This window comes from Arabidopsis lyrata, assembly GCF_000004255.2.
Source record: "Arabidopsis lyrata subsp. lyrata unplaced genomic scaffold ARALYscaffold_8, whole genome shotgun sequence".
Taxonomy (NCBI): domain Eukaryota; kingdom Viridiplantae; phylum Streptophyta; class Magnoliopsida; order Brassicales; family Brassicaceae; genus Arabidopsis; species Arabidopsis lyrata.
The window spans coordinates 1,278,649-1,291,000 of record NW_003302548.1 but is presented as its reverse complement, the minus strand read 5'-3'; the positions used below and the strand labels follow the sequence as shown (position 1 = coordinate 1,291,000).

At 34.2% G+C, this 12,352-nt stretch overlaps 2 protein-coding genes and 1 pseudogene across 2 annotated transcripts; all 3 read right to left on the bottom strand.

The window, feature by feature from the left end:
* Positions 1–3,012: 3,012 nt before the first annotated feature.
* On the bottom strand, positions 3,013–5,159 carry LOC9301287 (annotated as a pseudogene).
* Positions 5,160–7,555: 2,396 nt separating this feature from the next.
* Positions 7,556–9,650, bottom strand: LOC9301286 (28 kDa heat- and acid-stable phosphoprotein). Its single transcript, XM_002863388.2, has 8 exons — positions 9,321–9,650; positions 8,706–8,746; positions 8,540–8,617; positions 8,370–8,456; positions 8,239–8,273; positions 8,057–8,142; positions 7,896–7,961; positions 7,556–7,796 (listed from the first exon to the last, which is right to left on the bottom strand). Exons 1-8 carry the CDS (start codon positions 9,385–9,387, stop codon positions 7,762–7,764), a joined length of 495 nt encoding a protein of 164 aa, XP_002863434.1. The 5' UTR covers positions 9,388–9,650; the 3' UTR covers positions 7,556–7,761.
* Positions 9,651–10,756: 1,106 nt separating this feature from the next.
* LOC110230007 (WUSCHEL-related homeobox 8) lies at positions 10,757–11,348 on the bottom strand. Its single transcript, XM_021031502.1, is given in 3 exon segments — positions 10,757–10,995; positions 11,215–11,281; positions 11,283–11,348. Coding segments are annotated over 3 exon segments (372 nt in total).
* Between the last annotated feature and the right edge of the window lie 1,004 nt (positions 11,349–12,352).

Here is a 12,352-nt window from a genome sequence, read left to right as displayed (position 1 = left end):
TTCTGACGCATATGTCCCTTACGAAATTCTCCCGCTTAAACTGAAATAAAATATATAGGTGAATTACATATTTAGATATCAAACCCTATTTAATACTTAGTAGTTATCATGCCCTCAAAATCGTAATCTAGAAGACGGACCCTAAACAATCTGTGATTGATGTTTGGTAAGTGCTAGCCGTAAAAGAATCAGTGGCTCCCAGAAGTGGATTGTAGCAAGAAACTGTCCAATCATCAGTAAATAGTGTTGGCAAAAAATCAAAATCTAGCCAAGAAGGATGCCAAACACCATTGTTGGCATAAACCCCCAAATTATCCATGACCGCTATAAGATCCCCCGGGAAACAATCGCCGGAAAACCCTAACGTGAAAGGATCAAGTAGAGAAGAATCGGTAACACTACCAACATCCCTAGAAACCGTCGAAGAAGTAGAAGATCCAATGTTGGAAACAATTTCGTGGGAGCCACGTATTTACGTAAACCAACTAATCAAAGACACCACCAAACCCTAATCTCTTTTCTTCGGACGAAGACACCTTGCGGTTTGAGATGGTGGCGTTGTTGTCTGAAACCCTAAGATGATCATCCTCTTCCGTTTCCTTCGACTTGGGCTTCTTCAAGTTCATTATACTTATCTTTTGTTGCTTGACTCCAACTAAGTGAGATTCAAGGTTAACGAGATGGTTTCTCAAATCGTCACCGGATAAACTAATGTTTTGGTGAATAGATTCATGCCTTGGAGCTAATGACATCTTGGTTCTCTTTGATATTTGTGTTAGTTGATTTTAAAATAAATATTTTGATACTGAATTGAGTGAATTCTGTTGTCATATGTGATTGATTAAATATATATATATATATATATATATTGATTGAAAGAGGAATATATATATATATATATATATATATATATATGAGTTTTGAGATGATTTTGGCCACTGAATTAGGAAATTGGTTATTAAATTGTTTTGAAATATCACATCAAGTCACTCAACTCACTTTAAATCCACTACCTAAAATGTTTCAAAATAACAATAAATTTTCATTGAACAATTGAAAATTACTAATCCTATAACAATTGATTTTATAAGTTTTTTAAAAAAATTATTTTCATCATTTTAGGTGTTTTCTCAAAAAAAAATAAAAACTCGGGTGAGTTACTCAAATAACACATAAAAGTGTGTTTATTACTGATATAGCTTGTACTATTGGTTGATCATTAATGGCCAAATAACCCTTGAATTGTTGTTGTAGGAAAAAAGTTATTACAAAACTGCCATTAAAAGATGCTGCCACGTCAGAGAGAGAAAGTGAGTTTTAAGAGGGAAAATTTCCCTCCACATCAAAAGTCTATCGTTGTAGTGACGAAAGAGTTAATAGATTTTGGTAGATTATCACGTTAGAGTTATTAGGTTGAATAAGTTATGTGATAGAGTAATAAAGCAATAGAGTTATTTGATTGAGTTAATTACAGTGGTGGCAGAGTTGAAAAAAAAACATAGTTACATGACAGATTATGATGACTTTACGTTTACTAAAATAGCACCGTGACATATTTAACGTATGTGGTGGCAGAGTTATGTGACATGGTAAAATAATATATTTGTGAGGGAGAGTTTTATGTAATGGTGGTAGACTAAAAGAGCGATTTAGAGTTATATGACAGAGAAACCGTAATAAGTCTGTTACAACATGGTAGAGTTAATTATTTTGACAGAGTTATTTTTTAACTCTGTCATAACGAGGCAGAGTAACGGTTTACTCAACTAGCACGTTTGGGCGTTTTTTTTGGACGTATGTGGTGATAGATTTATAAGAAATTGTTAGCGATTAGACTTAAGTAGGGCGAACATAACATTATGAATTATCGATTTTACCCTTTAAAAAAATTTATATTACGACATTTAATTTTTTGTGGGGTCTTTCACAACTAGATATTGTACATAGTTGTATGTAGATGTCTTGTTGTCCTGATTCCTTCATAGTTGAACTAAATGAAACTTCGTCATTTTGAAGTTGAACCTTGAAATCGAAAATATAAATCTAGTTGGTCACATTAATTTTCACATTAGATCGGTTTTTAAGAAGTTTTGATAGGAAAATATTCAGGAAATAATAGTTTCACTATTTATTGCATCAATATAGGTCATCATGAACTAAATGTTCCTTGTTACACAAAGAGTGATTTGTGTAAAAACAAGTTTATTATCAAATAAATTTTTAAAAATTTATATATTATATTTGAAAATAGAAAATGTAATAAATTATTAAAGTTTAAAGTTTTTAATGTTAAAAATCACTTGTTACGATTTAATTTTTAAAATGGCATAGATATAATTTTAATTTTAAACTCCTCTTAGTTGTACAAGTTGAACCAGGAACATAAACTCATATAAATTACATACCAAAATAAAGTATTTGCCCCTATCGAACCAGGAACTTAAACTCATATGCAAATATTACTACATGCATGGGTCTTATGTATTATATAGCACTTTGGGCTAGAGACCTAATCTCATGAAATCAAGAGCTTAAACTTTACCAAGAAAAGGTTTGCAAGTTTCGTGATGAGATCTCGGTCGTTATGGTCAGGCCAAGGCCGACTCACTAACAAAGTCGATGAGGTTATTCCAAGGCCCGTTAGATTTGTCCCAGTCTGTTTTAGGAAAAAGGAATAATTTCCTAGAAAAGCCTTGTAAACTTATTGTGACATTGATCATCAGACGCTTTTAAACCAAATTTTATACTGAGAACTCTAGACAAAAAGCCAAACAAGAACTACCAAATGAGCAATGTGTAGATGAAACAAGGTAAGAGGAACGATACAAAACTTCCCAAAGTATTAAGAAATTCAAAAACACAGAAGGAAAATGCTAAAACTCTCGCCCAAAACAAAAACTCAAAATCCAAAACTTTCAAGATAAACTCTTTGTTTCTGATTCACCAAAAGAAGAAAATAAACACTTATAAAGTGTATATAAACTGAGCTCTTTCAGATATAACTTAGAACTCTCAAGGTACGATGCTGTCTCCAAGAGACAGAGAAGCTAACTGATCAGCTGCACCACCACTTGCTGCTGTGCTACACTCCTCAGAACATCCATTGCTTCTGTAACTTTAGCTTTAAGTGCCTCTGGTGATTCCAGCAAGTGAAGTACTTCGGTTTGGTCCATTTCAAGAAGCATTCCCGTGACTTTAGCTGCGGATTCTGGCTCCAGCTGCTCCACAAGCGGGTATAGATTCTCACCAAGCATCTGTATGACGAAGAAACATAATAGGATTAAGAAAGGCACATTTTTTTTAGTTGTTCTCGCTCTGTTAAAAACAAATCATTTGACTTTACCGTTCTCTGTTGCTCTGGAGCTGCATTTGCAAGTTGTGTAGCCAAAGCTCCAATAGGAACAGATTGAGAAGCAGGCGAGTCACGATGATGCACACCACCACCACTTGACATGTCATATGGAACAGAAAGCATGTTTGGAGTAAGACCAGGCATTGTGTTTACATCTCGCTGAGGATACCGATACATCCGACCTCTTGGATGCATCTGGAGAGAATGCAAAATGTTAGCATGCTAAGGGAGTTAAACATGTGAAGGAAGTCTTGGGCTGAAAGCAAAACTTAACCTGCTGCTGCATCATAGGAGAAGGTTGTTGCGGTTGTGGAAGAGCTCCTCCTCTTCTACCACCACCAGGTCGCTACTACTGCTGCTGCTGCTGCTGTTGCTGCTGTTGTTGTTGTTGGCCTTGTTGCATCATAGGCATGAAGAAGTTTGGCATTGGAGACCCACCAGGTCTCATACCGGGTACAAGCTGTTGTTGATATCCGAATCCAGGCTGTTTGATACCCAGTTGGAGAAGAAATTTATAAAGATTGGAATCACATGTTTTTTGCTAAAAGCTTTGAGCTTTACCTGAGGAGGAATCATAGCAGGAGGTCCTTGACCATAGAAGAGTTGCTGACCCATTGGTGGACCACCTGGTGGATACATTTGCATCCTAGGACCAACCGCAGGTGGCATATTGACCGGCCTCATCTGGGAAAATTGAGCTTAAAATGCCAGAGAAGTAAAATTAAGCTCGATGAGAATGGGATTATGATCATCCTTTTCTAAGGATAAAAACAGGGTAAAGTTAACCAGACCTGTAACCTAGCTTTGCAGTCTTCTTTCCGCTGCGCAAGAGCAACATATAGAGGTTTGGTAACGATCATTTTTCCATTCATCTCTGTAATCTGAACAACGGAAAAGAAGACATTGTTAAGCATCGAGATCCTTCCAGAGAATATGAGATCAATAAAATTTGACATGTCTTCTTTATATTATAGTCACTTACAGCTCTAGATGCTTCCTCAGGAGTTGAAAATGCGACAAATCCAGATCCTCTACTCAAAGATAAAGACCCTGAAAGTCAAATTCAACAAAAGCTTTGATCTTTGACAATGAATCACTCATTGATTGGTAGTTCCAGAGAAGAAACAAGAAAAACTGTGAGTAGTAGTAGTAATAACCTCTTCGATTAGAGAAGGGACATTGTCATCTCTATAGGTGCGAGCAACCTTAATAACACGAACAAGTGCTTGTATCTGATTCTTCACCTTTTCGTTATACTTATCTATTCCAGGTAACGACGACGAAGAAGAAGGTGATCCTCTGTCTCTAGAACTCCTGATTCACCAAATCAGGAAAAAAAAAAAGACTTTACAGATCATAATCATGATCATAGCAAGAATCAAAATCAAAATCTAGGTCACCGGAATTGGGTTTCGAAATCAAGCGAGCGATGAAGTTAATCTTATTGAGAGTAGAGTCAGAACTCAGATCCATGGCAGAAAAGTTTCTAAACCCCCTAGTTTGAAGCCAGACTCTACCAACGAGCCATCACCAACTCCAAATCGAAGGTATAAAAAACGACACTCACAGATCGAAGATCCATATCCCAAATCGGAAACCTCTAAATCCAGAGACGAAGCCTCCAAAGAACCAAAAACGAAGCAATATCCAATAGGAACACTAAAATTGAGAATTCAACTCCGGCGGTCGTAAGGACACACACGTTGCCGCCGGAATCAATAGGAAGAAGCAAGAAAAGTAGAAAACCTATAGATCGCCTATGTGGGATCGAGAGGGGGTTTTTTTTTTTTTTTTTTACGATGTAATTTAGGTTTAGGTTTATGTTTCTTTCTAATATATATTTAAATTTGTTTCTCTAAAAACTAATTCAAAATGGCACAAATGTAAATAAAGATTTTAGAACGGCTTAAAAGACTTTTGGCAATTTTAGTGTTATTTGAGTATACTCTCTTTGATGGGTGTTATCTCAGTAATTAACTCACTTTTAGGTGTTATTTGAGCACATTTTATCTAAAAATTCACCATTTTTACTGAAAAAAAAATTTCCAACGGAAGGATGTAATAATCAATCATCCACTAAATATTAATCTGACAATTTCGACTTAGTACAACAATAAAATCATCTTTAATTATTTATATCTAAAACTAAAAAAAAAGTCAAAAGGCATCGACACAACTTTTAATTGCCAATTCAATATAAACCACGAGCACTGCTTCAGTCATCAATATTCAAGAATGCTTACAAATCCCAGAAAATATCAGAACATGAACAAGATCAAACGAAATCAAAATTATCAAATTTGGTTTCATTTTCAATTAGCGTTTCCAAATCTGAAATCAAATTGGATCCCACAAAATCTAAATCTAAATCACATCATAAAGAAACACAAACAATTGGATTCGTGTTTTGATTTTTTGGAGGTGAAAGATACAGAACTGCTTCGTTTTGTAAATGACAATTAAGAGAAAAAAAAAACCGATGGGTACCCATAATCTGATAGGGTAAACCCGTGTAAGATTCTATCGTTTTGGGTACCCGCCCGTTCTAAACCCATATTTTTTTTAACTAAACAGCAGGTTTTGGGGCTCAGTTTTAAACATGGGCTTTGGGTACCCACCGGGTTTTTACCCATCTTTAACATCTCTAGCCTACCAATTGAAACCCTACACAGTCTTCTATCTTTTTCTTCTTCTTACGTTTTTCACTAGCCGTTTCACCGTTTTTTCTTCTAAGATCTTACTTCCCCGTTTTTTCTTCTCTGGTTCGACTATGTCTCTGGATCCAACATATGCGATATTGTTCATTTGGGATGTCGAGAACGCTCGTATCTGTTTTCGTAGGGTACCAGGCATGATGAAAAATATTCTTATGTCTCTGAAAACGGTTGACGAGAGATATCATATAGTCAAAAAAGTTCTGGTAGGAAACCTGAATCTTGATTTCATCCAAAAAAATGGTGTATCTAAGGAGAGAAGGATTCATTTTCATAGATGTACCGCATAGATTACGCATATGCGCTGTTGAAGACTGCGGTGTTGTGGTTCAACCATCATGGAACAGAAGATTACCTTATGAAAGACCGTTTCATGTGGCTGACAGAATCATACTGGGTGTGATACTAGATGAAGCTCTTGAGAATCGTTTACCTCCCAATGTTTTATTGGCTTCTTCAGATTCTGATTTTACTGAACTATTGAGGACGTTGCTGTAACGGCAAAAAATTTAATAAGTGGTGGTCTACTGCATATTCTCTGACGCATATGTCCCTTACGAAATTCTCCCACTTATATTTTAGAGGATATTTTTGTACTGAATTTGTTGTTGTACCAAATTCTCTCTCTTTTCTTGCAAATACCCAACTCTATTATCATGTTTCTTAATTTTTTTTTTTTAAATGATATGAAGCTAATTGACTCGTATACATAACAAATCAGATGTTAAAGAAAAAATAACAAACCTCCACCCCTATTTATATAAAAAATTCATAATACAATTTTGTATAGCTATCAAGATTATAATCTTGAAATAGATATAGAGTTCCTTGATTTTTAGAATACTAGAAAACTATACTAGTTTTCGCCCCCTTGCTTATACTTTAGAGGATATTTTTGTCCTGAATTTGTTTTTGTACCAAATTCTCTCTCTTCTCTTGCAAATACCCAAATCTATTATCATGTTTCTTAATTATTATTTTTAAAAAAATGATATGAAGCTAATTAATTCGTATACATAACAAAGCAGATGTTAAAGAAAAAATAACTAACCTCTACCCCAGAGTTCCTTGATTTTTAGAATACTAGAAAACCATACTAAACTAGATATAGAGTTCCTTGATTTCGCCCCTCCCAAGAAAAAAAAAAGAAAAAAGAAAACTATACTTGATAACTTTAGTTGCATAATATAAATTTTTAATTATTGTGTTGACAAAAAAAGAAAAACCTATAGTTGATTCTGAGCTTGAAGGACTATATATGCCAAGTCGTGGCTCACAGGTGGCTGGAGTGTCAGGCTGCTGGGGCCTTATCATCGGCTTCTTCTTCTTCTCACATGCCTATGCAATCTGATTTTGAGAAGAAGCTGGTGGAGTTTTGCAAGAAAGTTAAGGAGATGGTCACAAGATCTATGATCGATTAATTTGTCGTTAATTCCATCAATTAATTTGTCGTTAATTTCACATACTTTGAACTCTACAATCGATTATATAAATGGTTCAAAAGCATGCTTTATTTGGGTTCCTTTAAAATCAAACCTAAAAAGACGAGACAACTTAAAATGTATTGAAGATCGAGAGGTATCTACGATCCTGAGTAATAGCAGAGGTTTTATCTTTTATCAATCGAAAAAGAACAAAGTAAAAACAACACGTCTTAATTGCATAGTAGGTAGGTCTTTTGAGTGTGATCACTTCTCATTTGCGCCCTTCGACTTTCTTAGCGTCCCTTGCTGCAATAAACCAAAACATTACAAGATCAGAGACATGAGTAAGAGTATGTATTCGAAACCAAAACATCGCAAAAGGTAAACAAACACTTCAGTTTTTACCAGCTTTTTCCTCTTCTCGCTTCTTGGCAGCTTCTTCTCTCTGTTGGCGAATCAGAGCCAAACGATCTGTAAAGAAACACACACAGGGGATAAGATAATCGATAAAGCCCATTTGGAAACAAAAAGAGGCAAGTGAGAACAAGAGATTTATCGTTGTTTACCCAAGTCCTTTCTTGCTTGTTCGGTTTTGCCTTGCTCTTGCAACCTCATGTATCGCTCATGAGCTCGCTGCTTCTCTAGCTCCTCTCTGCAGATTTACCAGAAAGACAATGATTAAGAGGTTCCTTAACAAGAACAGTTGAATGATAAGAGAGCTTAAGAGTGTTTGGTAGTAGCAACAGACCTTTCACGCCTTGAGAGTTCAGTGGTTTTACTAGCCTAACAAATGGGAAGAACAGAAAGAAATTCAAAGTTATTAAAATAATCATCCATACTTGAGATATACAGAAACTCACTACTAATTAAATAACTTACATCGAGGTCTCTTGCTTTTAAGGTCTTTGCTTTTACTCTGTTAGGATTATCAACTTCGATAACAGCTTCAGCTCCTTTCTTCTTCACCTGATATTATAAACCAAGTAAAGATGAATTCTCCCACCAATGATACTAGATGAGGCAACATAAAGAGAAGAGTTTTCACTCACATCAGCGTCATCTTCGGATTCTTCTTCAGATTCCTCCTCTGACTCGTCTTCGACATCTTCTTCGTATTCAGCTTCTTTCTGATAATATCATTAAAAGAACAATGATTCACCCCCCACACACATCAACAAAAGTATCAAAAATGTTAAAGAAAACTACAAAAGGTACCTGTTTGAATGATCGAGGACGTGCAGCAGATGTGCCAGCAACTACAAAACACACAGAGACAATAAGTAGCTGTTCAAAAATTCTAATATTCATCCACATAAATCTCAATTTTACAGCTTCAGAGAACCCAAAACTGGACCAGATTACACGAAAGCTGAATACTTCTAATGCAAATCCTATGATCATAGACCATAAAAATTATCCTAGCCAGAGATTTCAAAGTTTATCATAAAAGCAAAACTCGAAAACACAAAATCAAGCAAACGAAGATATAACACAAAAATATTATCAAAGTATATAACAACCAAATCAAACATAAACCATGCAAGAGCAAATCAAACCTAAACTTATGGAATACTCAATGATCATATATCATATCAATCAACAGAACAACAAAAATCTAAACTTGCACAGCAGAACAACAAAAAAAAAAAATCGAATTTTTTTTACCAATCCTTATGTATATCAACTATTTCAATTCAATGGAAACGATTAAACAAGCTCAAAATTCCAAAACTGCTAAAATCAAGAAAAACCAAATTAGGGCAATTACGAAAATTTCCAAAAAATTCAAGATTGATTCAAAAATCAAAACAACGAATCAAAATTACTTACGAATATCAGCAGCACTAGAGAATCGGCGTTGGCCGGTAGGTTTACCCTTGAACTTGCCTCTTCCCATCGTTGCAAACTTTTTCGGAAAGAGAGAGAACAAATCAAGAAAACGAAAAACGAAACCAGAGAATTTGATTCTTGAAACCCAGAAAACGAATCGATTCGAAAACGAATAAAAAGATAAGCTTTTTGTGAAATTAGTGGAGGATCTTGTCCTCCTCTCTTCCGGTTACGAGTAAAGAGACGAAAACCCTAAAGCCACCTGTGGATTTGGGGATTCTTTGTTTCAGTGTGGATTTTTATTTTTATTCCTCTGTAACGCGGTGTACTATAAAACCATCTGAACTTATAGATCGAACGGTCACTAACTCGTTTTGCTGTTAAATGATGAAAACGACGGCGTCTTGTGATAAGCGTATTCTTTATCGTAAACCAACAAAACGGCGTCGTCGTTTATTAATACACACAGTTTTAGGCCTGGACGTTCGGGTACCCGTTCGGTTCTGGTTCGGTTCCTGTTCGGTTCCTGTTCTTTCGATTCTAAAATTTAAGATCTATATAGGAATCAAACAATTTCGGTTCGGTTCTTGTTCTAGTTCTAATTCTTTTGGTTATGAGTTTTGATGCACTCATGACTCATTTTCATTTTTCACTATAAGCTTTGTTCGTGTTCTTGTCGTCACTCAGTTTCGCGGAAATTGCATTTTCAACAACTTAGTGCATAATAAATTAACGAGAAATGTCCACGTGGTTTCTACATGATTTTGACATATGAAATAAGGTGGTTTTCTTGGTCAAAACATAGTCCTCATAGTTTACAAACTCTATTATCATAATATGCAAGAGATTCCTACCAAAAAAAAATATATTGCAAGAGATCATGTACATGTTTGTATAATCAAATTGGTGTTTCTACATAATATGAATAATGAATTGAATCATATTATTTATTGTCTGTAGGAAATTATGGATAATTAGTTTAAGTATGGTTGCTATATTTTGAATAGTTATAATCTAACATTTTCAATATTAATACTGGTTAAATTTTAATTTTTCACTTATAGAAATGTGACAACTTAACACAACCTGAAGTTAAATATCATAATTGTTAATAAATCAAACTTTAAAGCGTTTATTACAAACTCGTTTTTCTATTTTCGTTGTAATCCTCTATCTTCAACATCTTCTAGATCATGACCTGCAAAACCCAAACATTAAAGTGAATAATAGATAACAGTAATCATACCCACAATTATGTATAAGAAATTAATAGTTTCACTTATACTAACATTTGTATACATTGGTTATCAACAAAAAATTGTATAAATTATTATTCTATTAAAACTAATTAATTGACCAAGGAAGCATGAGTAGAAACAACCTTCACCGTAAGGAATCTCCTAACCAATGACGTTATTATCCACCGGAACTTGGTTTTAGTTCTTTAACTCTTGACGGCTTTGCTTGGCATCACGAAGCTTATGTTTGAGCCTAAATTTTCGGTTGTGAAACCACTTGTAGACGTGTACGTCTTCGACTTTTTCACCAGAATTTTGAAGTTTGATTATGATTCGTTTGATATCGGTTAGAGACGGTTAACCGCCGATGAAAATTTCTTCGAGTATTTGAGCTTGATGTTGATTTGGTTTCCATTCTGGTTTAGGATCCGATACGACTAATTCATAAAAGGGTGAATTGTTAGATATCACTTACTATTGAAAAGAATTTGATTACGTAGCAAGTAAAAAGTGTGTTATTAGTTAATGTAACAAAGAAGAGAAAGAAGACATTCATATGTCATAGTCAAATCAAATATGTACGTACATATATTTGATGTAATTAAGAAATATATTCATAATGTTGGATTTGTGAATACATATATATATATATATACCTGGAGAAGATGGAGAAGAAATGTTGCAATCAAAGTTGTGCATGGAAGATGGAGTATGGATATCATCTTTGTTGGCCTTGATGATTCTGATGATCATGATCCTTATTAGAATTCTTGTTTGAGATAGATGCCATTTGGATGATGATGATGAAGAAAGAGATAGACAGAAGTGCTTAGGCTAAGGCAAGAGGAACACCAAGTCTCTATCTCCTTTTATAAATCATTATATAGCAATTTTCATCTACCTTTAGTTACACGTTGCTTACTACAACTAATATCGACCGGCAAAATAATTAAAGAGAAATTAAAATTAAAATTATAAAGCAAGGCATATAAAACACACAAAGATGTATACTAAGTTGGTTGTAAATATACACGCCTTACGCATACACAATCATAAAGATATTTATGAATGAAACTTGAAGAAGAAGAAATTCAACTTTTTACTTGTCCACATTCTTTGATTTAGATGATATACATAGTTAGTTGAGTTCAACTGAAAAAAAAAAAGGGAAAATATACACGAAGCAATGAGATTGCTAAAGGTAAACAATACACATATTCCGGTGGAAATAAACAGAAAAGAGAAAAGTAAAAAAGAAAAAAGAATGGTCTAATGGATTAAACCGTGTAATACATAATCATACGTGTGATTGATGAATCCTTCTCTCATAACTTTGCACACGAAAACTCTTTAAGATTGAAAGTCCTCTTCTCAAAACTTAGCAAAAGAAAGCTTTTTAAGAATATTTTTATTTAATAATCAAAAACTGTCACAATAATGAGTTTTACCTCTTTTTAAATAAGTGAAAAAACGAAAACCATAGTGTGAAGAAACATACAAACACAAGCATTCAAAACCTAAATAAACATTAAACCCATAAAAAACAAATCTCAAATAACGATTTAGCTCAAACATGATAAACGACAAGTTCGTTTTAGAGATGTGCTGCATCATACATTCAATTATTTTCGATTAGAAAAAAATACATATGGAACATCTTTACATAAAAATTTCAGTATTAACTAAACATATTTTCTAAATGGTTCGCCAAACTCTTTTTGGAATATTTTTTACAATATATAGAACTGTTATTTGCAATATTATGTTCCAAGATAACTCAAAATATATATCCTA

Excerpts from the sequence above, each read along its gene's own strand:
- LOC9301286 (XM_002863388.2), bottom strand. The coding sequence starts at position 9,387 with ATGGGAAGAGGCAAGTTCAAGGGTAAACCTACCGGCCAACGCCGATTC. Across the intron at positions 8,747-9,320 it reads CTCTAGTGCTGCTGATATTC|TTGCTGGCACATCTGCTGCA; the intron begins GTAAGTAATTTT and ends TGTGTTTTGTAG. Across the intron at positions 7,797-7,895 it reads GCGAGAAGAGGAAAAAGCTG|CAAGGGACGCTAAGAAAGTC; the intron begins GTAAAAACTGAA and ends GGTTTATTGCAG.